At 52.9% G+C, this 25,535-nt stretch overlaps 2 protein-coding genes across 2 annotated transcripts in view; one reads left to right on the top strand and one right to left on the bottom strand.

Moving 5' to 3' along the window:
- The window catches only part of CABP7 (calcium binding protein 7), a 31,612-nt gene extending 27,750 nt beyond the window's left edge, over nt 1–3,862 (top strand). Inside the window, exons 3-5 of the mRNA XM_072599381.1 lie at nt 1,678–1,790; nt 2,428–2,581; nt 2,975–3,862. Coding sequence (XP_072455482.1) covers nt 1,678–1,790; nt 2,428–2,581; nt 2,975–3,102 — 395 coding nt within the window. The 3' untranslated portion in view covers nt 3,103–3,862. The remainder of the gene's footprint in view (nt 1–1,677; nt 1,791–2,427; nt 2,582–2,974) is intronic.
- Nucleotides 3,863–14,308: 10,446 nt separating this feature from the next.
- ZMAT5 (zinc finger matrin-type 5) overlaps nt 14,309–25,535 on the bottom strand; it is a 30,389-nt gene continuing 19,162 nt past the window's right edge. The window contains exons 3-6 of the mRNA XM_072600022.1: nt 23,740–23,802; nt 23,324–23,404; nt 20,610–20,715; nt 14,309–14,570 (exon numbers count right to left, since the gene is read on the bottom strand). Of these exons, the coding sequence (XP_072456123.1) occupies nt 14,441–14,570; nt 20,610–20,715; nt 23,324–23,404; nt 23,740–23,802 (380 nt within the window). The 3' untranslated portion in view covers nt 14,309–14,440. The remainder of the gene's footprint in view (nt 14,571–20,609; nt 20,716–23,323; nt 23,405–23,739; nt 23,803–25,535) is intronic.

The following is a 25,535-nucleotide window of genomic DNA, read 5'->3' as shown; positions in this document are numbered from 1 at the left end:
CCCGGTCTTGCAGCTTCTAGCTGTTGGGAAGTGCTTCTGATGTCTAACTAATGTCCCCCGTGCTGCAGCTGAGCCACAGGCCCATAACTGGGGTCAGTTCTGACTATTTCTTCTCCCTCTCCCTTGGTGGTCAAATGAGTCACCATCAGTCAGCTGTGTCAGGGGTGGGAAAGGATCATGGCACTCAAAGCTGGCCTTAGAGATGGCCTTAGAGGTAGTCTGATCCCATGCCATTAGGAAACTGAGATCCAAGGTCTCACGTTAAATGGGAGAGCCAGTTGCCACCTCAGTGGAAATTCAGAACAGACGCTGGTTTTGCTCTTTAAGATGGGGAATACAGTAATCAACCAATCAACAAGTATTTATGAAGCACCTACTATGTGCAAGTAGGCGGCACAGTGAGTGGAGCATCTAGAGTCAGGAAGACCTGAGTTCAAATCCAGCCTCAGACACTTACTAGCTATGTGACCCTGGACAAGTCACTTCAGTTAGCTGCTTGGTCAGTTTCCTCATTTGCAAAAAAGAGCTAGAGAAGGAAATGGCAAATCACTCCAGTATCTTTGCCAAGGAAATACCAAATGAGGTCACCAAGAGTCAGGCATGACTGAAACAACATGTGCTAAGCATTATGTTTGAGGTGACTGGGATACTACAAAAAGGCAATCATCCTTGCCCTTCAAAGAATTTACATTGTATTTTGTCATATTTGTGTATACGACGTGTACACACTAATAAGTATCAAAAGTAAAAAAAGAAATCAATGTGTATGCAATAAGTAATATTAAAAGTATATATATTTGGTAGAAGGGAGACACTAGGTGGGAAGGTGAGAATCAAAGAAGACACCCAGGAGCAAGCAGCTTGAGCTGAGCTTTGAAGGGAACTAGGGAATCTTAAGAGGCTGGGATGAGGAGGGAGAGCAGTCCAGGCACCCGGAGCACAGTGTCTGATGCTCGACTATGACAATAGTCATAGACCTTTCAGTGACTTTGGGTGCATCTACCATTGGTGAGTTCTTCCCAGGGCCTCCAGGAATGGAGATGCCTCTTCTGGCTCTGCTTCTGACTCTCCTTCCCCAGGTTCCCTTTTGGTCAATGTCTGCCCCCATTAGAATGGAAACCCCCTGAGAGCAGGAACTATCTTTCTTTTTGCTTGTGTTTGTAGCCCTAGAGTTTAGCATAGTGCCTGACATGCAGTATGCACTTAATAAATGCTTGTTGACTGACTTATAGAGCACTTGAAAATTTGCAAAGTAGATAGACTAATAGTGGCCTTAGGAGGAAAGTAGACTACTCCTGGATTCGTTTGGTGGACAAGCTGAAGTCTCTGGTATGTAAAGTCAGTATATCTGACTCCTGACCTCCCTCTGTCCTCTCTTCCTCCCTCCATCCTTCTATCTATCCATCTATCCATCCATCCATTCAACCATTCAACAATCATTGGGCCCCTACTGTATACAAGGTCACACAATCAAATTTCTGACTTTTCCAAAGGTTTTAATCACACCTATTATCTCATTTGATGCTAGAAGAAATTCTGAGGTCTAGAGAAGGGAAGCCACTTGTCCAAGGCTGACAGGCAAGAAGAGAACCCAGATCTCTTGACACCTCCTCCCCTTCATGATGTCCCCTTTGGGCCCAGCTGGAGTTGGTGCTCACACCCTCTCTGTGTGGTTAGGTGACGGCCAAGTGGACTTCGAAGAGTTTGTGACATTACTGGGGCCCAAGCTATCCACCTCGGGGATTCCTGAAAAGTTCCATGGGACTGACTTCGACACAGTCTTCTGGAAGGTAAGAGCTCCCCACTCTCTCCTGCCCGTTAGGCCTGTGGGAAGGAGACACGTTCATAAGAGGTCAGGTGCCCTGGAGACTCAGTGATGTCTAGACCAGGCTCTGAGCTGGGCTTAAGAAGTTGGGAGTCAGAGGTAACTGAGAGGCTCAGTGCATGGCCATAGGGAAGTGTCAGTGGTCAAACAGGGCTGTTCACATAGTAAAGCCCATAGCTCAGCTCTTTAACTGGAATGTCTGCCTCTAACCTTTGTGGTCCAGAATAAAGGGATGGAGTTGGTGAAGGACTGTCCTCTGGCTCTCCTCTCCCTATTGATTTTTTGGGTGGGGGCAAACAGATAAGGGACCGCCTTAAGCCCTGTGCTCACCCAGCCAAGGGAAGTGGACCTGGTCTGTACAGAGTTCCACAGACTCTGGGTCTCCAAAGGCATGTGATGCATACAAGACTCCTGCAAAGGATGAGGGTCCTTGGGGGACATTGCTTGACGTGATGGACCACCTCCCCATGGGGAAATCCATGGGAAGTGGTGACCCTGACCTTCTCCCACCACCCACAAAGGCCTTGGCCTCTGGGGAAGCCCAGGGCTTTGGCCAGCTAGCCGGAGACCTTGCTGGGCTGACCCACGACCTGGTCCCACAGTGTGATATGCAGAAGCTGACAGTGGATGAGCTGAAGCGTCTGCTGTACGACACCTTTTGTGAACATCTCTCCATGAAGGACATTGAGAACATCATCATGACAGAAGAGGAGAGTCACCTGGGCACTCCTGAGGAGTGTCCCGTCGATGTGGAGAGTGAGTGTCCCTGTGCCCATGGGCAGGTCCATCCAATGACTAGGCCCAGGGGCTGGCATGGGCACTAGCAGACTGCCCAGAGAGTGCCACTCACAATGGGCAGGCCTCAAGGATGTTCAAAGCCCCCCCACCCCAGCTCCCAGGAGAGGGAGGTGGGCCGGGAGCATGGCCACCAGGGCACCCCATCACAGAGAGTAGTCTCTGAAAGGTCTCCCAGTGACTCTCACTCAGAGACTAAGTCCTTGGGGGTGGGGAGAAGGATGCTGCCCCCAGAGGAGAACCCCTCTCATGTCTGATTTTTCCCCTGATGTTCCATTTTTCTTCCCCCCCCCCCCCCCCCCCCACCTCTTGTCCCATACCTGGTGGCTGCTCACCACTCTGCTCGGGCCCCAGCCTGCTCCAACCAGCAGATCCGCCAGACGTGTGTCCGCAAGAGCCTCATCTGCGCCTTCGCCATCGCCTTCATCATTAGCGTCATGTTGATCGCAGCCAACCAGGTCCTCCGGAGTGGCATGAAGTAGCTGATAGGTGGGGGCTGGGCATGGGGTGGCTGCCTTGGCCATTCCCCCAACCCCCACCTCACAGTGGCTGGGGCCTCCCGCCAGGCCCCAGGAAGAGGACAGTGCTGGGGGCTGTCCGGGGCCACGGCTGGTCAGAGCATGTGGCCCTGGCCCCGGGGGGCCCGGCCTGGGCCAGCCCACCACGCATGGCTGTGGTGCCCAGCGCATGTCAGTGCATGGGGGCCCCTCCCCAGTGTAACTCTGAGTGATGCAATCCTGTGTGCCAACCATAAAATATAATCTCTCTCTCTATATATATCTATTTATGATAAAAAGAAAACACCAAAACCATCTGTGAAGCAATACAAGCCCCCTTCCCCTCCCCTTCTTGAACCCGTGGGCCTTGCATGGACCAGGGCGGAGGGCTAGAGGCACATCCTCACCCTGGCCTGTGGAACAGAGATCTTGGCCCTCTTCCAAGGACCTGCTTAAGAGACCTAGGAGAGGGCTCAGAGAAGACATATGGGCAGAAAGACCCTGGCAGGAAATGGGCATAGTGGGGAGGCATTGGGCCCTGAAACCTCCGGGGAGAGGGCAAGCCCTCAAGGCTGGGGGGATTCCAAGAGAGGATCCCCATGCCTGCACCCACCCCATTTCCCCCTTCTTCCTGTATGTCTGTTTCCTGATGTGGTTGCTGGTTTACTAGCCTGTATGTAGCATCACCTTGTTCCTGTCCGTTTGGGGGTGTTTAATCTCAATAAAGATGGAATTTCTATATGGATTCAGTAGCCCCAGAGATAAGGAGATGGCTATCCTTTCTGCCTCCCTGGGCCTGTCTTACTGAGCTATTACCCAAGTAGCCCCTCACCCCCATCTTTGCAGCATCCTGGACCATCAGAGATGTCCATTACGATCTCCAGCAGGCCTCAGGCTATTAGCTCTAGGCATGGTCCCAGCAGGCTTAGCCTCCCTCCTTGCCAGTGGCATGGCCACATTGACCAGCCCTGGGCTTGACTATGGGTCAATACTTGGATTTATTTGCTCAGAGGAAAATATTGGTCTTTATTTCACTTCAATTCACAGGAGGCCAATCGATCCTGCTCCCAGTCATGGAACAGTCGATACCACCCTCTCCCCTCCTCCCAGGCAGCTTGCATGGAGGGTGCCCAAAGATTGCCCAGGAGGAGACCACTCAGAAGGAGGAGGCAGGGGATAAACGGGTGGCAGTTTAATGGGGGTGGGCCTGCTGAGCCAAAGGCCTTGCAGGATGTTCAATGCTAGGATAGAACCTTTGGGGAGGGAGACAGTCATTTGTTCTCCAAGGAGGGAAGATTCACTTTGATGTTCTGCCCCTTGGTGAGAGATCAGAGGACAGATAGACAGCACAGTCCCACTTAGTTAAGGCTTGCTGACTGATTAGCAGGTTGGTTGGTTGATGACTTCCTGGGGAGGTGTCCTGTTTCCCTAGCATTCTCAGGAAAGGTCCCCTGGTAGGTGGGGTTATCGCTCAAACCTGCTGTCCACCACCCACACTGCTACAAGGAACTAGAAAGCTTTGCTGAGGATTACAGACTCCTACAAGGACACCGGTGTATTCCTCACTACTCCTCGTGGAAAGCAGGGACTTTGGATGAGAAAGGCAGATCAGAAAAATGAAAGTTCGGTTAGCATACTAGTATCTGAGCACAAGTCTTGGGTTTCTGGGCCCTTGGTCAGGGACGGAGAGCACCCAACAAGGGCTAGATAGAACACGTTTGCTGAAGTCTTGCAATCCAAATGGCTTCATGTCATCAGTTCTTAATCTGAGGTCCAGGAACTTGTTTTGTTTTTCTATTTTGATAACTCTATTTCAAGATAATTAGCTCCCTTTGTGATCCTACATATTTAGAAACGTTATTCTAAAAAGAGAAGCACCCAGGAGCTTTTCTAGACCGCCAAAGTTTGTTTGTTTGTTTTTTAAGGTCTGTAGTGGAGTGCCCCAGGGATCTGCCCTTGGCCACATACTGTTAAGTATTCTTTTATCAGTGTCTTGGATAAAGCCTTAGATGGCCTATATATCACATTTACAGATAGCATAAGACTTGAAGGGATTAAAGATGCATTGGACAACTGCGTCCACATCCAAAAAGATTTTGATAGGGTAAAACACTGCACCAAATCTAATTAGATTAATTTTAAAAGGGACAAAGGTAAATACTTGAATTTTTCACAACTTTCCAGTTATAAGATGGCAGAGGCATGGCTGGACAGAGGATCTGGGGGATTTAATTGATTACAACCTCGATGAGTCAACAGTATGGTAATAATGATGCCAAGACACGTCATCCAATCATTGGCTCATTAAGGGAGGCCTCTGTCTCTAGTCCATACCCAGGGAGGTGAGGGACCTGCTGTTCACCAGTCAGACCATATCTAGAGTGTGCTATTTATTTCTATGAGCAGCTAGGTGGTACAGTGGTTAGAGCGCTGGGTCTAGAGTCAGGAAGACTTGAGTTCAAATTCAGCCTCAGACACTCACTAGCTGTATGACCCTGGGTAAGTCATTTACATGTTTGCCTCAGTTTCCTCATCTGTAAAATTGGCTGGAGAAGGAAATAGCAAACCACTCCAGTATCTTTGCCAAGAAAATCCCAGATGAGGTCACGGAGAGTCTGACATGATCAAACAATAACCACCATTTAGTTGGGAAGACATTGGTAAATTGAAAATCATTCAAAGAAAGATAGCCACGGTGGTAAGGAGGCTTGAGATCACATCCCATGAAGACCTGTTAGGCTGCTCCACAGCCTCGATGAACAGAAGGTGAGTCTTGGAGTCGGGATGGTCTGTGTTTGAATGCTGCCTCAGACACTCACTAGTCGTGTGACTCTAGACAAATTCAACATGTTGTCCTGGGGCACTCTGAGCTCTCACACGAAGATGGTGACTCATTTTATAAAAGTCAACAAGGCCCATCTTGGGGAAGTGACTTTACTCAAGGTCTTGCAGCCAGTCAGGCATTTATTAAGCATTTATTAAGTGCCTACTGTGTATGAGGCACTGTGTTAAGCACCAGGGATACAAGATAGACCAAAGACAGTCCCTGCCCTCAAAGAGCTCCCAGTCATGGGGGAGACAATAAGCAAATGACTATGTACAAACAGGCTATAGACAGCATGGTTGGTTGGTTGATTGGTTGATAGGAGATAATTACCAGAAGGCAGGCACCAGCCTTAAGGGAGGGAAATTCTTAAGGGAGACTGGGAAATTCTTCCTGTAGAAGGTGGGATTTTAGCTGAGACTTGAAGGAAGCCAGGAAGGAGAAGAGATTGAGAATAGGACAGTCCAGAGTCGAAAGATGGAGAGTCTTGCTTGTGGAACAGCCAGGAAGCCAGTGTCACTAGGTCCAAGAGTAGATGGATGAGGGTGTGAGGGGTGAGAAGACTGGAAAGGAAGGAAGGGGCTAGGCTATGAAGAGCTTTGAATACAGCTATAGGCTATGAAGAGCTGTCAAAGAGAGCATTTTGTGTTTGCTCCTGGAGGTGATAGGGAATCACAGGAGTTTATTGAGGAGGAGGCAACCGGTTAGACCTTCAGTTTAGGAAAATGATGTTGGGGTCTAAATGGAGGATGGATTGGAATGGGGAGAGACTTGAGGTAGCAAACTCTCAGAAGCTATTGCAATGATCCAGGCAAGAGGTGATAAGAGTCTTCACTAGGGTGGGGTGGGGTGAGAGGAGAGAAGGGAGAGTATTTGACAGATGCTGCAGAGGTGAAATCAGCAGGCCTTAGCACCATATTGGATTTGGGGGTGAGAGATAGTGAGGAGTCTGGGCTTACTCTGAGGTTGGAAGTCTCAGGGATGGAAGAATGGTGGTACCCTCTTGTTTTGGACATCCTGAATTTAAGATGTCTACTGGACATCCAGTTCTGCAAGTGACCGAGGTGACCCTAAAACCCAAGTGGTCAGACTCTTGCCACTACACCATGCCCTCAGCCCACTCTCAGCTTCTCCCCTGGCTGTCCCTGCCCAGGCCAGCTACTTGAAGAGACCCAGGCCAGCTGGTCCTAATGGACCATCCTCCCAGCTAGGTCACACCCATGCATTGTCAGGGCCTGCCATGGATATTTACTGAGGTTTCCTATGGGATAAAAAGCTAGATCCCTGCTCTCAAGGGCTAAGAAGCAAACCCATAGAAGAGTAACAATTGTACGAAGGTCATATTGGTGGGCCAAGTGAGTGGTATAGACAGAAAGGGATAGCCAGGTGTAAAGGAAGGGGTCCTAAATGGAGAGTCAAGAAGCCTGCCTCTCCACTATATCAGTGTGCACCTTTGGCCTTTCTGAGTCTCAGTTTCCTTCTTTATAAAATGAAAGTGTTTCAGTGAAATAGTTTCTCAAATGCCCCTTCCTAAGGCCTCTTCACAGCAGCCCAAAAATAGCTCCAGGAAACCCAGTAGTCACCTGTACTGGGGGAAGGTAGGGCAGCCCTAGGAGGGGAGAAGATGCCATGGTCACAGAAGGCCCTCTGAGGCCCTCCTCCTCACAGAGTCTGGTCTGCTGGGCACTGAATGCCAATATCACCTCTCCCCAGGGTCTGGCAGTCAAAGAGGAGGGCTTTGGGGGTTTCCCGAGGCAAGAGGAAAAAATGAGGCCAGACCCTGAGGGAGGAGCTGCCACTCTGCCTGGGTCCAGAGCAGAATGAAGCAGGAGAGGCCAGAGGAGGCTGAGGTAGCTGCAGGCACACAGAAGTCAGAGCAGGGCTTCCCAGGTGAGGTAAAAGGAAGGAGGGGCACCTAAGCTGAGCCTGTAGGCAGAATGTGCCCAGGTGGAGAGAAGAGAGGCAGTTAAAATTGTGTCGGCTGAACCTACTGGGGATGGAGCAGGGAGAGTTCTTGGGTCCAGGAGTTCTATTTCAGGCTGAAGAGGGGGTAGGTCCCCTGTGTCCACCCACCACACACACACACACACACACACACACACACACACACACACACACACTCATTTCCGGCGGGGACCTGTGACGAGGATTCCCCCAGCCTGTGGGACCAGTGGGAACCCAGACACCAAGAGAGAAGAGATGGAAACCCTGGGCACCCAGCCCATCCTGTCACTGCCAGGGGAGAGCAAGCCTGGAGTAAATCAAAGCCTGTCACTGGAGACTTAAGGATGAGGGCTGGAGAGCAAGAGGCAGAAGGGAAGGAGAGAGAGGGAGAAAGAGAGACAGAGACAGACAGAGACAGAGACAGAGAGAGGGAGAGAGATGGAGAGAGGGAGGGAGAGAGAGAAGGAGGAAGGAAGAGAGAGAGAGGGAGAGAGAGACAGAGAGAGACAGGGAAAGAGAGAGAGGGAGAAAGAGACAGAGAGAGAAAGAGACAGAGAGAGGGACAGAGAGAGAGGGAGACAGAAAGAGAGAGAGACAGAGAGAGAGAGACAGAGAGAGAGGGACAGAGAGGGACAGAGAGAGAGACAGAGAGAGAGGGACAGAGAGGGACAGAGAGAGAGAGAGACAGAGAGGGAGGGACAGAAAGAGAGATACACAGAGAGAGAGAGCAGGAGAAGGAAAGAAGAGGGGATGGAGAGAGAAGAAGGCTGGAGGGAGAGAGAAGGAAGGAGGGTGGGTGGGAAAGAGACAGAGAAATGAGTGAGGAAGAGGAGGAAAGGTAGGCAGGGGTGAGAAAGAAGGAAAAGAATGAGGGGAAAGAGAAGAAAGGAGGAAGAGGAGAGAAGAGCTAAAAAAGAAGGCTGGGGGGGAGATGGGAAGCAAGGACGGGGCTTGACCCAGAGGCTCCTGTTCTCCCTCCTGGAATTTCAAAGTGGGGCCCTCCAAGGAGCCACCCCCAGGTTCAGCTCTCCTTGAAAAGCAGGGCAGGAGCCGACGTGCCAGCTCAGGATGTCTGCAGTGACAAACAAGTTCACTCAGCTGCTGCATCAAGCTGGCACTACCAGGCAGCACTCATCCCCCAGGAACTGAGACTTCCCTCCATGTATCTGCCCTCCCCACCTGCCACACCAAGCAGGCCTTCCTGAGGGCCGGGCAGGGTAGCACTGATCTCAGTCCTCCAACTGTGCTGAATAAGGCCCAGAAAGGACAAAGGACTCCTCACCCAGTAAACCAAGGGTAAACCGAGGCCTGAAGTCAGGATGTCTCTCCATCTGGGCAGGGCTTTAGGGCTGGGCGAAATGTGAGCTAACGAGATAACAGTGTTGTCCTGGTTTTAATAAAAGGGAATACAGTGACACAGTCCAACCAATTTGACTTCAATTCTGACTAAACTTTTGACCACCGTAGCAAAGGGAAGGTTAGTGAATATTTAGAAAAGAGGCGGCAGTTAGCACAAAGAACCAGCAAGGCTGGCTTCACCCAGGCCGATCTCACTGACTTTTCTGACTAGAACAGATCAGAACGCTGTAGCCTGTGTGCCTTGACTTGTTTCTTCAACATTCTTGCAGACAAACTGGAGGGACGTGGGCCCGTAGAGGGAGGTAGATTTGGGATTCCCTGAATGGTTGAACCCAAATCAATCAGTTAACAAGTATTTACGAAGCACCTACTGTCAGGCACAGTGCGAGGCACTGGGAACAGTGTGAATGTGGATGTCAATGGATGTCAGTGGTGAAAGTCTTTGGTGGAGGGACCCAGGAATCTGTCCTTGGTCATATGCTGTTTAAACAGTGACTTGCCATAGATGGCATGCTGAATAAATTTTTGGGGGGGTGAAGCTGGGACAGATCACCAACAGCACACTGGAGAAAAGCTTTACAGAACATTGGGCCACATCTAGCACGATGAAATCCAATAGACATAAACATTCTCTGACACTTGGATTAAAAAACAATCACTTAGAAGGAGCAGCCAGGCTAGAGCTCTGGCAGTCAGGAAGACCATTTGCATGAGTTCAAATTCAGCCTCAGACACTTACTAGCTATGTGGCCCTGGGCAAGTCACTTCACTTTGTCTGCCTCAGTGTCCTCATCTGTAGAATGAGCCAGAGCTTACTGGCAAAGCACTACAGTATCTCTGACAAAGAAGAGACCAAATGGGATTACAGAGAGTTGTGACAACTTAACAAAAAATCACTTGGAACATGGTGGAGGGGCACTTCCTAGGAGTTTGTCCGAAAAGACATGGGGTTTTCCATGTCTTTAACATGTATTCAAACTCCAGAGGAGTCACCTGGAGGAGCTGCCCAAGCTAAGGAGATCTCAGGCAGCCCTGAAATAAGACCTGGCATTTTTGTAGCCTTTTAAGCACTTTACAAATATTACTCATGTGATCTTCACAACCCTGGAAGGTGGGTGCTATTATACTCTCCATTTTACAGATGGGGAAACTGAGGCAGAGAGGTGAAATGACTTGGGCAGGGTTACACAGCTAATAAGTGTGGGGGGCTAGATTTGAACTCAGGTCTTCCTTGACTTCAGGCCCAGTGGTCCATTCGTTCTTAGCTGCCTTTGAGAACTCCCATCAGGAGAAAGAGTGTTCCTCCTAAGGAGGTAAAGGAACTGAGGCTCCATGGGGCAGGAAATTGCCAGGATAGTAGAATTCACCAAGCATGGAAAGTATGACTCAAGTCCCTTAAGATAGAAAGTCTTGAAGGCAATCCTGCTGCGGCTCCCTCCTTCTAAAGAGCAAAGCATCCTTTGGTCCAGTGAGTAACGGAGGTAGCTTCAGCTTTCCCTTTTGGGGCCCCACCCCCTTCCCCCCAGCTGAGACCCCAGAAAGGGGACATTTCTGGACTTTGCCTTCAAGGTCCCTCCTCTCCTGCGGGCAGCCTGCTTTCCCCACCAGGGCACGTCCCTCCATTAATGCCCCAGTCCAGGATCTCTAAATGGCCCTCTCCTCGCTTTGAGCTCCTCTCCAACTCCGAGAAAACAAAGGGTCTTTTCCTGTCCCCAACTCTGCTCCCAAAGGGCTCTGCTCTTTTCTGGGCACCAGCAGGTAATCAGATCCTTGAGGGTCACAGGGTCAGGAAGAGTCTTTGGACACCGTGTCCTCTCATTTTAAAGAGGAGTAATCACAGGCCTATGGTCACAAAGGAAGGATTTGAACCCAGAGCCTCTGGCTCCCAAGCGAGCACTCCAGTTCCCTTCGTCTAGTTCAAAGACTGATGTCACCAGCCTTTAAGGAAGGGGACCCATGGTGGGCATTTGAAGAAGGTTGATAGACCAGGAAGGGAGAAATTGGGGGCTCCTTCCCATTCCATTCCATTGAACAATCATTCAAGTAGCTATTATGAATGTGCAGACATGCCAGTGGGTCAGTGACCGGTCGATGGGGCTCTGGGACCTTAGACAAGCCATGTCATTTCTCTGGGCCTCATTTTCTGCATCTGTAAAATGAAGGCCTCTGAGATCTCTTCCAGTCCTGGGTCTAAGCTCTCATGAACCCACCTGGGCCAATTCTTGGTTACCCACAAATACATGGAAACGTATAAAATGTCACCAGGGATACAACATGAAACAGGTCCTTCTCTCAAGGTGTTGCCATCTCACAGGTCTAGGGAGTTGGGGGAGGGATCAAGCTCCCTTGCACCCAAGCCCTCCCATGGAGATGCTTCCTAGAAGCTGTCTTGTGGCCACCCTCCTGAGGGAGACATTGTTCGAACACTAATCACTCAGTGGACAAGTGTGGCTGGTCCTCTTGGCATACCCTGGCAGCTCAGAGGGCAGAGGGGGGCTGAGAGTGGGGTCCCAGCTGCTCATGCATCCCCCTGCACCAAAGGCTGCCTCTGGTGCTCTGCTCTGTTCAGAATGGCTTAATGAATGGAAGGTTTCATTTGGGTGAAATGTGGAAGACTTGGGTTCTGATTCTACCTTGGATGCTAAGCCTCAAGTTTCCTCATCTCTGAAACTGGGATGAGGATACTAGGCATTCCTCCTCTCCTCACAGGGCTGTTACAGGCCCAGCTGAGATCCTGGATGCAAAGCTATAGAAATCCCAGGATTTTTCCACCTAGGGTTGGACAGAAAGGGCTAGCAAGCCCCCTAGACATCATCCATAATCACTGAAGTTTTAACCCTTTGGGAAAGACTTATCCTCTCTTGGATCTCCTTTGCAAATACAAACACCCTTGGGGGAGGGACCCCTGCAGCTGCTTCTGTAAGGCTGTGTAAAGCTTTAAGGGGGGTCATGGGAGTTCACAGGATTTAGAGCTGTCAAGTCATTTTACAATCCTGAGCTGGGGAAGTAACTTATCACCAGTGAAAATCAGTCAATAGAAAGGCCTCGAACCCAGGAATGGTCTAACTACTGTCCCACACTGCCTCTGAGAGAGTCCTGTGCACTTAAGGAGGGAGGGCTGAAAGAGGCCCAAAGAGCATGGAGCTTTGGATGGAGCAGTACCTAGGGTGGGGCCACAAGCGCTTTGTCCCATGACAGACAGTTTTAGAGGACTGCCCCCTCCTCAGGTCTTTGGACCACGAGGGAAAAAACTTAAGAGATCGATCCATCTGTGATGAGCTTTCTCTCCTGCCCTACACTCCCGGTAAGAAGAGGTGCTTAGTCAGGGGTGCAGCTCCAGGTGAGCCCCACCCCAGTATAGGTACAAAAATTGCTAGTTACCTCTTTTGAAGGAAACACAAAGACAAACCCTGAGACCTTTATAATATGACTGAGAACCAGCCCTTTCCATCCTAACCTGTATGGAGCTATGTGATTCAGGGTTTTTTTGGGGGGGGGTTGGGTCTTTTATCCCCCTCTGTTATCAATTACCCACCAGTAGGGAAGCCAGGGAGATAAAGGACTTATGTGCACTCAAAGGGTCAGAGGAGAGAGTGTTTGGGAGACCATCCCATTCTTTGCCTTCTCTCTCTTCCTTCCCAGGGCCCCAGCACCCACCATCCCCCTCTTCTATCCCCTCTGCTGGTCCTTGCTAGCTAGAGCTGGGGACAGCAGGAGTGGAACGTGAATGGATTTCATTTCTTTTCTCTGAAACCAGGAACGAGTAAAACTTTGATTAAGGTTGTTCCAGCTGATGGTTCTGGGGAGAAAAGTGGAGAAAGGGGAGATGAGGACCTGGCCTAGTTTTTGTGTGTGTGTGTGTGTGTGTGTGTGTGCGCATGCATGCGTGTGTGTGTGTCTCCTTGGTTTCAGAACCACGGGTAGAGTCCCTGCTGTGTATATAAGAGGGCCCTCAGCCCCAACCCTGGAGGAGTGGAGGTCCCTGCTGTGTATGAATGAGGGCCCTTAGCCCCAGCCCTGAAGGGGTGGGGGTCCCTGTTGTATATGAGTGAAAGCACTCAACCCCACAGGGCTGGGGGTCCTTGCTGTGTATGAGTGAGAACCCTCAACCCCAGCCCTGCAGGTGTGGGGATCTCTGCTGTTTATGAGACTGCAGAGATGGACTTCTAACCCTGTAGCCCTAGCCCTGGGGGCATGAGATCCTTGCTAGGCCCCCACCACTGTCCATGGGAAATGTCCTAGGATCATCACAGGTTGTAAGCGGAGACAATGAGACAGAAAAGAATCAGATAATTTTCTTTTGAGTTGAAGGGACCACAGACCATATAGTCTTGAGCTGAGGGTTGGTGGAGAGAGTGAGGGTCTTCCCTTACCTCCACCCCTTTTCAGATTCTGCTGGGCTGTAGGGAAGTCATCCTTCCTTTTATTGTTGGCCCCAGAATATACTTCTCCTGGCCCCCTCCTGGGGCCACTGGCAACAGCTGAACAAGGCCCCCACCCCCAAGTCTTCCCAGCTCCAGGCCAGCCACGCAGAAGGGCGTCCCCTCAGTCTCTCCCTGTTCAGACTGCCACAGCACTCACTGACTGCACTCACTTGGGCACCAGATCAAACACAAGCAGCCTTTCATCTTTAACTGGTTCACATATGAGAAGCTTGCTTCAGCAGTGACTAACTCTCAAGGGCAGAGATGGCATCTTCTCCTCCTTTAGGGCATCTGGGGCACACATGTTCCACAACAGGCACGTGCTTTGCCCACAGAGGCATTTGTGGTTATAGAATCAGAGCTGAAAGGGATGTAGCAATGACCTTCTCGTCTAACCAAGATCCCAAGAGCCCCCTCTGGGTCACCTGCCCAAGCTCCCTCATGCTAAGGAAGCAGCAGCAGGCCAGGATTAGAACCTGGACCCCCTAACTTCCCATCTACTGTTCTTTCCACTGTGAATGATGAGTGGGCACTGAATCTAAGTGAAGCTTGGGAAGGCCTCAAGAGGGCAAAAGAAGGGGCATTTAGCTGTTAGTGTGGACGCCTGCAAATGCCAACACAATGTGAGGTCAGACACGGCTCCTTGCCAGGCTGGCATCCTTTATTGCAATCTAAGAAACAGAGTGAATTTCCCTTCCCCTGCATACCCAACTCCCTCTGCCCCAAGACATCTAGAGGACCTTCCATGGGGGAGGTGGAGTGAGTCTTCTTCTCAGCCCCACTGGACGTTTGGCTGCTGGGGCCATCCCCCGGGAGGTGGGGCCCGCAGGGATGGTGGCAGGTCCTGGATGGGCGGCCAGCCAGGTGGGTACTGGAAGACCACGGGTTTGGTTGATAGAGTGCTAGGAGAAAGGAGCAAAGAATTAGCCCAGAGACTTGGACCCTGTGTCACTAGAGATACTCAGGCTATCTGGGGAGTCCCCAACCTGGGAGGCTTTCCCCCACCCCCCATACAGCCCTCCCTATGTCCCTCAGGACCTGGACTGAGTCACACAAGTTAGTCCCTCTATCCCATAGTCTTATATTGTCCACTTGACACAGTCATGTTTCATCTGCCCAGTCAGACTATGCTGGGCCCCTCTTGGTGGCATGGGCTGTCTTGGATTTCCTTTGTGTCTCTCCCACCCCCAAACACTTTCCCTGCTCAGGTCCCCCTTCCCTCTGCAGTTGACGTAACTGAAATAAGAGGTGAGGAGGAGAGTGCCCAGGAGACTCATCTGGTGTCCTCTTTGGGACTGATCCCCAGGGAAGCCTGGCCTGGCCTGGCCAGGGAGGCTGGAGACACGGGTTCTACCTGGTGCTGGCTTCTTGGGGCATGAGCCTAGGGAGAGCCCCTGGTGTCTGGGTGGGGACCCCTAAGCCATCTGCTGAAAGTTCTCTCCCCTGGGTGAGGTGGAGGCCAGCTCTGAGGATCTAGATAAAAGGTCGCTCGGGGAGCAGCTGGGAAGGCAGGAAAGAGCATGGATGGTCCCCACATGGCTACAAAGTCACTACAGCCCCAGGAGGTGGGGAATCACTGCATCATTACTCCCATTTTACAGATGAGTACACTAGCAGCTCTCCTTTGTCTTTAAGGCTTTAAGGTTTGCAAAGCACTTTCTTCATAGCAACCTTGGGGCACAGCGAGGGAGTCAAAGTCTCTTCTTCCTTATTTTGCAATCCAGGAAACTGAGCTCAGAGAGGGGAGGCCACTGGCCCAGGGTCACACAGCTAAGAAGTCTGGGAAGGATTTCTATTTGGGCTTCTAATTCCAAGTCCAGTGCTCCTTCCACTTCTCTGCCTCAGTTTCTCCATGTGGAGATGGGGGGGTGGCTTGGCTGATCTGCTCTGCCAGGGCCTGGCCTCTCCCCACTCCTCCCTCCGCCTCCTCCCCAGGCTCTTACTGCCGCAATTCAGGCTGAACGATGCGGGGATTCTGCCGATCCAGCGTGAGGCTGTAAAGTGCTTTATGGAGGTGATTTACGCCGCTGAAGAGGCTTCCTAGGCTGCGTGCCTGGGAAGTGGGGGCTCTTGGGGAAGGAAGCTTCCCCAGGGCGTCTCAAACCATAGTGCAGAAGGTGGGGCTGGCTGGCTACCTGGGAATGGGCACACGGTCTGCAGGGGCTCTGCTGAGCCCCTGGACATCACTAGAGATGGTGAGCTGGGCACTCAGGGAAGGCAGAAAGGGAAGCTTCCCCTGCCCCAGAGGCTGCTGGCTCGTCTGCAGGAAGCAAGGGTTCAAGCTATCTTTCCCTTCCTTTGCAATGGAGCTGCCAGTGTCCAGCCAGGTGCTGGCTCAGTGCCCACGGCCAAGCCTCAGCAGGCATCTAAATGGCCACCAAGCCCCCTGAGAGCCTCTGCCCATAATCCAACTGCTTCCAAAATGCTTCTGGCTGGGCCAGGGAACAGAATCACCATGGTGGGGGGGTACTTCACAAGGATCGAGGCCTCTTCATAAATCGGTCCCTCCACCCGTTTGGATTGGATCCAAGGCAGACTGCTGCGGAGAGCAAGAATTCAGCTCTCCACTAATGGTGGCCCGTTGCTGGGGCTGCTAATCAAGCCTGGGGCGGGAGTTGGGGGGGGAGAGTAGGTGGGCGCTGAAGCCAGATGTCCTTATAAAGTGGAGGAGGGAGGAACACAAAGAGGGAATACTCAGGGAAGGAGGGGTGAAACACAGACACTCGGGGCCAAGGCAGAAAGACTGAAGGTGGGTCATTTTCAAGGTCAGGAGAGGTCAGAAAGGACTTCAGAGGAACAGCTTGGTCAGTCCAGGAGTCAGAAGTGGAGCGGTGAGACCCGCTCTGCCACTCACTGGCTCTGTGACCTTGGGCACAGGACACTTTACTTCCTCACCTGTAAAATAAGGGGACTGGCCCAAAGGCTCCTCTCCCTCTTACAAAGTCTCTCTGGGTCCTAGAACCCTGAACTTGTACAAACTGTCTTCTCTGAGTCTTCCAAATGCCCCCTCGCCTTTCCCCCGGCCATCCTCAACTGCCCAGCCTTCAGATCTGAGACCCAGGAGGCAGAAATGAGGAGGAAAACAGAACAAGAGATGGTCAGGGAAGAGCTGTCTACCCAATCAGAGGGAAATCAGCCCAAGGGAGGCCAACAGAAAGGAACACCAACTTTGGCAGAAAAGAAGAGAGGGATTGGGAGGGACGAAGAAGGAATCTGAAGGACTCAGCAAAGCAGGGTGAATGGGAGTTTGGCCATGTCACAGGCAGGCCAGCTCTGGCCATTCACTAGGACAACACTGACCGGGTTCCTATTGGGCTGGGGAGAGGACTCCAAGTGGAACTGTACTCCTCCTGGGCCTGGGCAGTGTAACCCTAAAAGCTTGTGAACTCCTCCACTTCTGTGCCCATCCTGGTGCTGACAAGTAGGCTTACCTCACCTAGGCTCCAGACCCCATGATAGGCTGAGGCTGGATCCACTCACACATGGAGCACCACTTCCCCTCTGGGCAAGTGCACTGTGCCATCAGTATAATACCTCAGGGACGTGGTCACATGGGACTCATTCCCCACTTTACAGGAGAGGAAACTGAGGCCCAGAAAGGACAAGTAACTCGTATAAAAGTCACACAGCTAGTTAGTGACAACTCCAGGGCCCTGCCCCTCGGTCCTGTGCTCTCTGTGTTCTGAGGTCAAGGGCCCAGACATGCCTTCTAAGGGTTCTACGCACAGACACAGACACAGTCACACACACACGCACGCACACACACACCACACACATGCATGAGCATACATACACACAAGCACATATGCACGCACACGCACATACCACACACATGCACAAATACACACCACACACATGCATGAGCACACATACACACGAGCACACATGCACGCACACCACACATGCATGAACACACACCACACACGTATGAGCACACATGCACACACCACACCTGCACGAACACACACCACACACATGCATGAGCACACATGCACACACACACACACACACAAGGCCAAAAGTGATGCAACCACGTCCCGCACACACACCCCTCCCCTACCTCATTGCAGCAGCGATAGACAAAATCACCCAGTCCATATGAGAAGCAGCTGTGGTTCAGCATGACTAGTTGCTGCTGGTACCAGGGGGCAGGACCAGAGTTCTCTGGACCAAAGCACAACCCTTTCTTGGGGACAGGGGAACCTTGCCACGCTCTGAAAACATAGGCTGCGTCACTAATAAAAGTGCAGGTGGGGCTGTGTATAGGAGAGAATGAGGGACAAAAGTGGCCAAGGCTCCGAAGCCACACACAGCCGTCATCTATCACGAGAATGAGCCCCCACTGGAGAACGCCGCCTGGCAAGGGGCCAATCCTCCCCATCACCATCGCTGTCATCATCAAAGTAACAGCTCCCCACTCAGTAGTCCAGTTTTCTAAGATGGAATAGACCTTTAAAAACAGGAATTAATTCTGGCTTGCAGCCCCCTGGGGAGGCAGGCAGAGGAAGTGCTGGTGGCTGCCACTGGCAGCTAAGAAAATGGGGCACCCAGGGAAAAAGTACCTAGATTACTCAAGGTCAGGGGGCATGAGGGGCTGGAGAGGAAACCCAAGAGTTCTCCACACCCAGAGGCTGCTCCCAACAGCAAGTCATCCTGAAGGAAAGAAAAACAGGCGACTGATCATCAGACTCTAGATTTACAGGTGGAAAGAAACCTCAGAGGCCACACTAAGATCATACACCTTAGAGCTGGAAGGGACCTCAGAGGTCAGCTAGTCCAAAGCCCAAACTGCACAAGGCTGGAGAGGTGAAGGGCATTACCCAAGGTCACACATGTTAGAAGTGGCAAAGTTAGAATTTGAATCCAGGGCTTTTGACTCAGGTGATTCCTTTCCTCCCTGTCGAGGTCATATTTCAGCAGGAGTTGACAGAATCAGAATAAATAACATGAATAGATGAGGGAACTACAGAGGAAGAAAAGACGTGAGGGAGGAAGAGCGGCCGCTCTCAGGTGCCTGAAAGGCCACGTCCTGGAAAAGAGATTGTTTATTCCATCTTAGGACCAGCGGGCAGTGATCACAGGAAGGCCGAGCAGCTGAAGAGTCAACAGCAACCCAATACGCAGCCTCAGATGACTGGAGAGAGGTCTGCGCAGATGCTGGGGGACAACGTTTCTTGGAGATATCGTGCAGGCAACTCACTGCCCGGACACGGAGCTGGGCTAAGCCATCCTTAGAGTCCCTCCCAGTCCCAAGGGGTCTACAATCCTGCAATGCCAAGTCCCAGTCCCTCCAAGGGCATCCCCATGTCCCATCTCCTTTCTCTCTAGATCATGCCCTGGCACCACCAGTGGCTATCACAGGCCCTGTGCCAAGTTACAGCTGCTCAGAACAAGAGAAGGTGCCAACTCTGAAGAGTACCCCTGCCCTGGTGTCATCTGGGTAGAAGCCCCTCCTGTTAGGACTCAAGTCCTCAGTGTTCTCTCCCCAGGATGGGGGGCAGCCCAGGGAGGGGACCAGATGAGTCCCTGCATTCTTGGAGCCTGGAGGCATAAGAGACCTGTCAGGATGGAGGCCTGGCCTTGATCCAGACAGGCACGTCTTAAATCTGGATTGTTCAGACAGGATCATTTGTCCTGGCACCTGGACAAAGCCTGGATTCCCAGTCACTTGGTCCCTTCCTCAGATCAAGAGCTTTCGAAAGCCAGGAACTTCCTGCTTCTCCGGACCCACAGAATCGTCTCCGTGGTGCTCTCCATGCCCAACCTTTACGTAAGGGAGCTAGCCAGTAGCTTGGGGGAACCTCTCATCCCCTCCCCATGGCTCATCCCTTAGAATACGGAGTCACCCATTCCTGGGCTGGGCCTCACTCACAGAAATGAACCCAGGATTTGGAGGCTGAGGACCTGGGTTCGAATCTCAGCTCCACTAGCATCCACATCTCCCATGGTAAAACAAAGAGCTAGACTAAATGACTCAGCACCCTTATCAGAGGAGATGGTATGAAAGAAGAGGCTTCACCATCTGCTTTACCACTGATCCCTAAGGACCTTGGGATCTTTCCCTCAGACTTGTGTCTGGGACCTTCATACGTGTCATCTTCCCCGTGAGCCCTTGGAGAGTAGGGGCTGAGCCACTGTCCTATGTGGACCCCCAGCCCTCAGAGGCTTTGTACACAGCAAGCATTTACTAAATATTTCATTCATTCATTTTCTTCCTTCTCTAAATCCAGGTCTCCCAGGGGATAGAGTGCTAGCCTTGGAGTCACAAAGACCTGAGTTCGAATCCAGCCTCAGACATTTAATGGTTGTGTGGCACTGAGGCAAGCCCCTTAACTTCTGTCTGTCTCAGTTTCCTCATCAGCAAAATGGGGATAATCATAGCACCACCCCCCCACCCCCTCCCGGATTATGAGCACTTCGGTCAACACCAGATACTAAATCTGAACTCACGATTGTCGCTCTTTTGTGAGGGTCCCATGGCCCTGAGAGGCAGGACCTCAGGCCAGGAGGAGGCATCACCTGCGGCAAGGCAGGTACCTGATACACACAGATGAGAGCTGAGGCTGGGAGACCCCAGCCAAGGGCACAGACCTACCGCCCATGGCTTTCTGCCAGTACTGCTGGCTTCCCAGCTCTGCTCCCCCTGCCCATAATTCACTTCAGCCTCCACTTATCAGCTCCCAGGGTCTGGCACTATGCATGGAGGGCCATCTGCACAAGGGGGCCCAGTGGAAAGGATCCAGTGCCTCCTTGGGGCTGGGTGGGAAAGCAACACACAGGAGGCGGACCCAAAAAGGTCTGGCCACTAAGCCAGGCCCAGGCAGGCCCATAGCAGGGGCTCAAGCCCTGCCTCAACCACAAGCTACTGAGTATCTTCACTGGGAGGCAGAGGATGTTCTTTAGGGGAGGAGGGGAGGGTCTCCCTGTCCTGGGGTGGGTACCTGCTGCTCTGGGCAGAGCTCCGTCGCTTGGCCCGCTTCTCCAGCCAGTCTTCAATGCCCCCCTCTGGCACTTCCACGATCTCCTGCTCCCTGGACAGTCTCTCCTCTGGGCCAGGAGGAAGAGAGAAGACGGGGTGAGTCGAGGCCTGTCCTTGGTCCACCCCATGAAGACTCTGGCCTTCTCTGAGAGCTGGTGACAGCTTCTCGGGGTGCTCAGGGCACCGTACTCATTCCCAGCCACCCATGCAGATGGCTCTGCAACACTGTCCTGGCACAAGGGCCAGTGCACCAGCCGCACAATTGGGGAAGAAGGCCAGACTCTTGCCAGGAGGTTGGCTCTGTCGCTAAGGTGGGCAGTCAGCCTCCTCCCTCCACCAAGAGCCAGTCTCAACCCCTGTTCCTTGGGGCTAGTGGGAAGGAACCCCCCTACCGAGCCACAAAGGCATCATTTGAGGAAGGCCCACCTCCCCCAGCTGAGTTCTATGGTCCCTGAGAGGCCAGGGAGCAGTGAATGGTCTGAGGTCAGTTTGGAAAGAGGTCTCCAGTGGGGTGCCCCAGGGATCTAAGCATGGCCCTGCCACACTGAACATTGAGGTCAATTTGGATAAAGGCATAGACAGTGCACTCCTCATATGTGAAGAAGACATCAAGGTGAGGGGAAAAGTCAATACAGGGGAAGAGAGAGTCAGGATCCAAACAGAGCTGGGACAGGCTAGAAAATCTGCTAAATACAAGAAGACAAATTCAGTGGGGACCCATATAAAACTTCACACTTGCATTCCAAGCAATTAGCTTCACAAGTGCATGGCAGGAGAGGCAGGGTTGGATAGCAGTTTGATAAAGATCTGGGGGGGTCTGTGGGACCTCCATTAGTCAACTGCATGTTGGGACTGTCACAAGAGCCAATCTTGGGCTACAGGAAAGAAGGTGTGGACTCCAAGAAGAAGGAGGTGAGAGTGTGCAGGTGGAGGACCGTGTCCAGTCTGAACAAGAGCACTGCTAGCTGGCATGTCCAGAGGAGGGGCCCCAGCCGGGAAAGGGCCTTGAGAATTCACACCGTATAAAGAAAACTGAAAGAACTGGGAGAACATGTGGGAGGTGAGGAGGGGGTAAGGGCATGGCTGCCATCTATATCATATTTGGCACCAGAGGGCTGAGCTGGGGTACTGGGGGCCTGGCAGGGGAGGGAGGAAAGCGGATCCAGAGTCATTCCACAGTGGGCCGCAGGCACACATGAGCAGCTCTGGGAAAGGAGCCGGAAGCACCAACCTGCCTCCCACCCTCTTGCCAGCCAAACACCATCTGGTGACGAAAGGAAGAAACGGTCATGGGAAGCTGGTGCTTCAGGTGGGTCTTGGAGATCACCATATGCTCAACATGGCCCCATTTTCTAGATCAAGAGAGCAGAGGCTGAGGGCGAGGAGGTGATCTGTCAGAGCTGGACCCTCAGCCAAGAGTGCCCGCCCCCTCCAGTCTGCCACGGGGTTCATGAATATCCATAGGAGGTGTGGTTCATTTGCCAGCAGATCTTTTGGGACATAATAGGGGTCCCAGACTTTCAGAGTGAGAAGGGATCTCCAAGCCAGTAGGTCCCACCCACCCTTGAACAACAGTCCCCCAGGTACCAGGTCCTCCCCGTGGTGAGCCATCTTCCACTTAGGAAGCCCACAGCCTCCCACTGGAGAACAGGCCTGGGTGGGGCCCTGGTGATCTCTGGAGATGGGGAAGGGACCCCAGCCCCAAAGTCTGAAGCATTCAAGGCTTTGTCCCTCCCCACTGTCACACTTCCTCCTCCACATACTCCACCCAAGCCAGATGATTCTCAAGATCCCCTGGAAGGGAGGCCCAGGCTGCCCACAACGGCCAAAGGATGCTGCCCAGCCGGCCAGTTTTGGCCAGCAGAGGGAGCTGTTTCACTGACCTCCCCAGGGCTGCTGGCCTCTAGCCCGGGAGAGCCCTAGGGAAGGCCTTGGCAAGATTAGGGCATCCACTTGGGCCCAGGGCTCCTGCCCTTGGCGGGGTGGCCTTCTGGCCCCCAGGCTGAAGTCAACCCCACCCCCCCACTCAGGGCTATGAGCTGGGGGCAAGTCATTATTCAGTGTAGCCAAGATCTCTTACTATGGAGCAGGACACATCAGGTTCTCCCTGCTTCAGTTGCCTGATCCATAAAATGGGGCTATATCATCTCCATTTCCTGCCCTACATGCTTGGCAGGAGAAACAAACGTATCAGAAGCACTTTGTAAACATGAAGGTTGATGTTTCAGAATGCTGGTCAATCCCCAGGGAAGGAAGGGTGCCACCAGGGCTGGAGGCACTGGGTAGGTGGGTGGCTGGGTGTGCTGTGGTCTTGCCCTGTTTCTCCCCTCCTGGTCACTTCCCCCAGAGTCACTGCTGACCCCCAGTAGGAACAGAGACCTTCCCTCCTCCCATTCCCCTCAGCTCCATGGAAGCAGGGACCCAGAAGCCTGCAGACCAGGGTCTGTGTCACAGAGGTGACCCCCCCATGACCCCTCCACAAACTGCCACGGACCTGGGTTCAAGTCTGGCCTCTCAAGCTTCACAGCCTACATCACTCCTCCACTCAGCCTCAGTTTCCCATCCATAAAATGAGTGTGATAACGCCACTGCTCCTTCCTTCTCAGGGTGACCATGAAGAAAGCCCCCACTGAGTTATGACCATGCACAGCAGGCCTCGCTTCCCAGAATACTCACCGTGTACCTGGGCCGCCAGCTGCTCCAGGTCCCCTGATGTCATGTGTGAAAATCGGCAGTTGGAGTCAAAGTCACACTGACCTACAAGAGGTGAGAGAACCAGGGAGAGAACCTTAGGGAGGGAGCAGGGCTCCCCATGAGGCAGGAGAAGGGGGAGGGAGAGGAAGCGGGGGAAGGAGCAGGGCCCCCAGGAGGCAGGAGAAGGGAAAAGGGAGAGGGAGGGAGGGAGCAGGGCCCCCAGGAGGCTTCATCCAGATAAAGAAACCAGGGCTTCTCAGAGGGTCTCGGGGGATGGGTGAGGTTGGGGGGAAGGGAAGGAAGGTGTCCCAGTGTGCCCAGCCCCCAGCCCAGCAGCTCAGGCTGAACTGCCCAGCCTCCCCTCTAGATCCAAGGGGCTCTGGGAAGGGCATCCTCACCTGTCTCCAGAAATTTCCTGCATGGTCTCTTGTTCTGTTCCTCCATCAGAATGGCTGCGGCATCTGCCCAAAGAAGAAGCCTGTTAGGCCAGGGCAGATTGGAGGGGGAGGAGCACCAGAGAGGGCCGGCCCCCAACACCAGGGCCCAGGGACAGCAAGAGGAGCTGAGGCCTGGGAGGCCAAGGCTCCGTCAGCTTTGGCCCGACCAGACCACATGTGGAACCCTCTGCCCCTTCTAGGATGGTGAGGGGACTCCACACAGAGGGTCTGAGAGGCAATTCTCTCTTGGCCAGGGGCTCCTCTGGAGGGCTACTGGGTCCTTGGGGCTCCAAAGGAAGATTCTGTGACTCAGTGACAGCCAAGAAAGCCCCTGGCCGCCCCTTGGGGCAGCAGCCAAGAGGCATCAGGGCCAACTTTTCCTGTCTCTAGGTGGGTCTCTCTGAGGTCCCCAAGGGCAGGAAGGGTCTCCAGTGTCCCCTAAATTTGCCATCTTCTGGTCTGCCCCAAATGTCCCCTCACAATGTACTCTTCCCTCCTTTCTATCTATGCAAATGCCATAAATCTCCAAGGCCAGGCTCAGGCTCACAGGGTCTTGAGCAGCTGCTCCCCAGTATTTCATACATGCAATCTCAACTTCTGAGAAGGCCCAAGATCCAAGGGCAGGGACAGCTGCTTGTGGAATAGGACCCTGGGGCCCAGAGCAGGACCCCAGGGCCTCACAGGGGTCAGGCCCAGAGCAGGACCCCAGAGTCTCATGCAGGGCCAGGCTCAGCACAGGACCTCAGGACCCCGGAGCCTCATGCAGGGCCAAGCTCAGCGCAGGACCTCAGGACCTCATATAGGGCCACGCCCAGAGCAGGACCCCAGAGCCTCATGCAGGGCCAGGCTCAGAGCAGGACCTCAGGGCCTCACAGGGGCCAGGCTCAGAGCAGGACCTCAGGGCCTCACAGGGGCCAGGCCCAGAGCAGGACCCCAGGGCCTCACAGGGGCCAGGCCCAGAGCAGGACTCTGTTCTTGAGATGCCCCTCCTTTTGCCAACTTCCCTCTACCCAGACAGGTGGTGATATCCCTCTAATTGGGTGGGAAAGATGCCCATTCCCCTCAGCCAGGAGTCACCCAGGTTAAGATGCTGTCATCTCTCAACCTGGGGGTGGCATGGTGGAAGAGGTGGCTGCCTGTCTGTTACCCAGCAAGTCTGGGTGGAGGCAGGCTCATTGGAGTCATCCCACGCAGCTGGCACCAGCAGATGCCCGCCTCTCCCAACGGAGTACATGTCTGAATAAGGCAAGCAATGTGCGAACTGCCGCTTGGCCTTTGATGTCCTTCCTAAGCTGGCCCTCCTTGTCCCTTTCCAGCCTTCTCACCCCTCCTCCCTCCACCCCACACTCTTCCATCCAGTGACACTAGCCTCCTGCCTGTTTCCCACACAGGATACTCTATCTCCAGACTTCAGGCATTTTTCTCTGGCTGTGCCCTCTGCCAGGAATGCCATCCCTCCTCACCTCTGCCTCCTGGCTTCCCTGGAGAATGAGCTAAAATCCCACTTTCTACAGCAAGCCTTTCCTGCTCCCCCTTAATGCCAATGCCTGCCCTCTGCCATGTGCGCTATTTGGCTTTCATCTACAGAACTGCATGCATGCTCCTTGCCATTAGACTATGAGTCTCCTGAAGGCAGATACTGCCTTCTGCCTTTTTTTGTGCTCAGCACAGGGCTTGGCACATAGTAGGCTTGCTGACTGTCAGAAGAGCCCCTCTGAACCTCTCCTGGGGTGGGCCAGCTAGCTGCTGCAGCCAAT

This window comes from Notamacropus eugenii, chromosome 4 (assembly GCF_028372415.1).
Source record: "Notamacropus eugenii isolate mMacEug1 chromosome 4, mMacEug1.pri_v2, whole genome shotgun sequence".
Taxonomy (NCBI): domain Eukaryota; kingdom Metazoa; phylum Chordata; class Mammalia; order Diprotodontia; family Macropodidae; genus Notamacropus; species Notamacropus eugenii.
The sequence above is the reverse complement of the archived record's forward strand: the minus strand, read 5'-3'. Positions and strand labels throughout refer to the sequence as shown.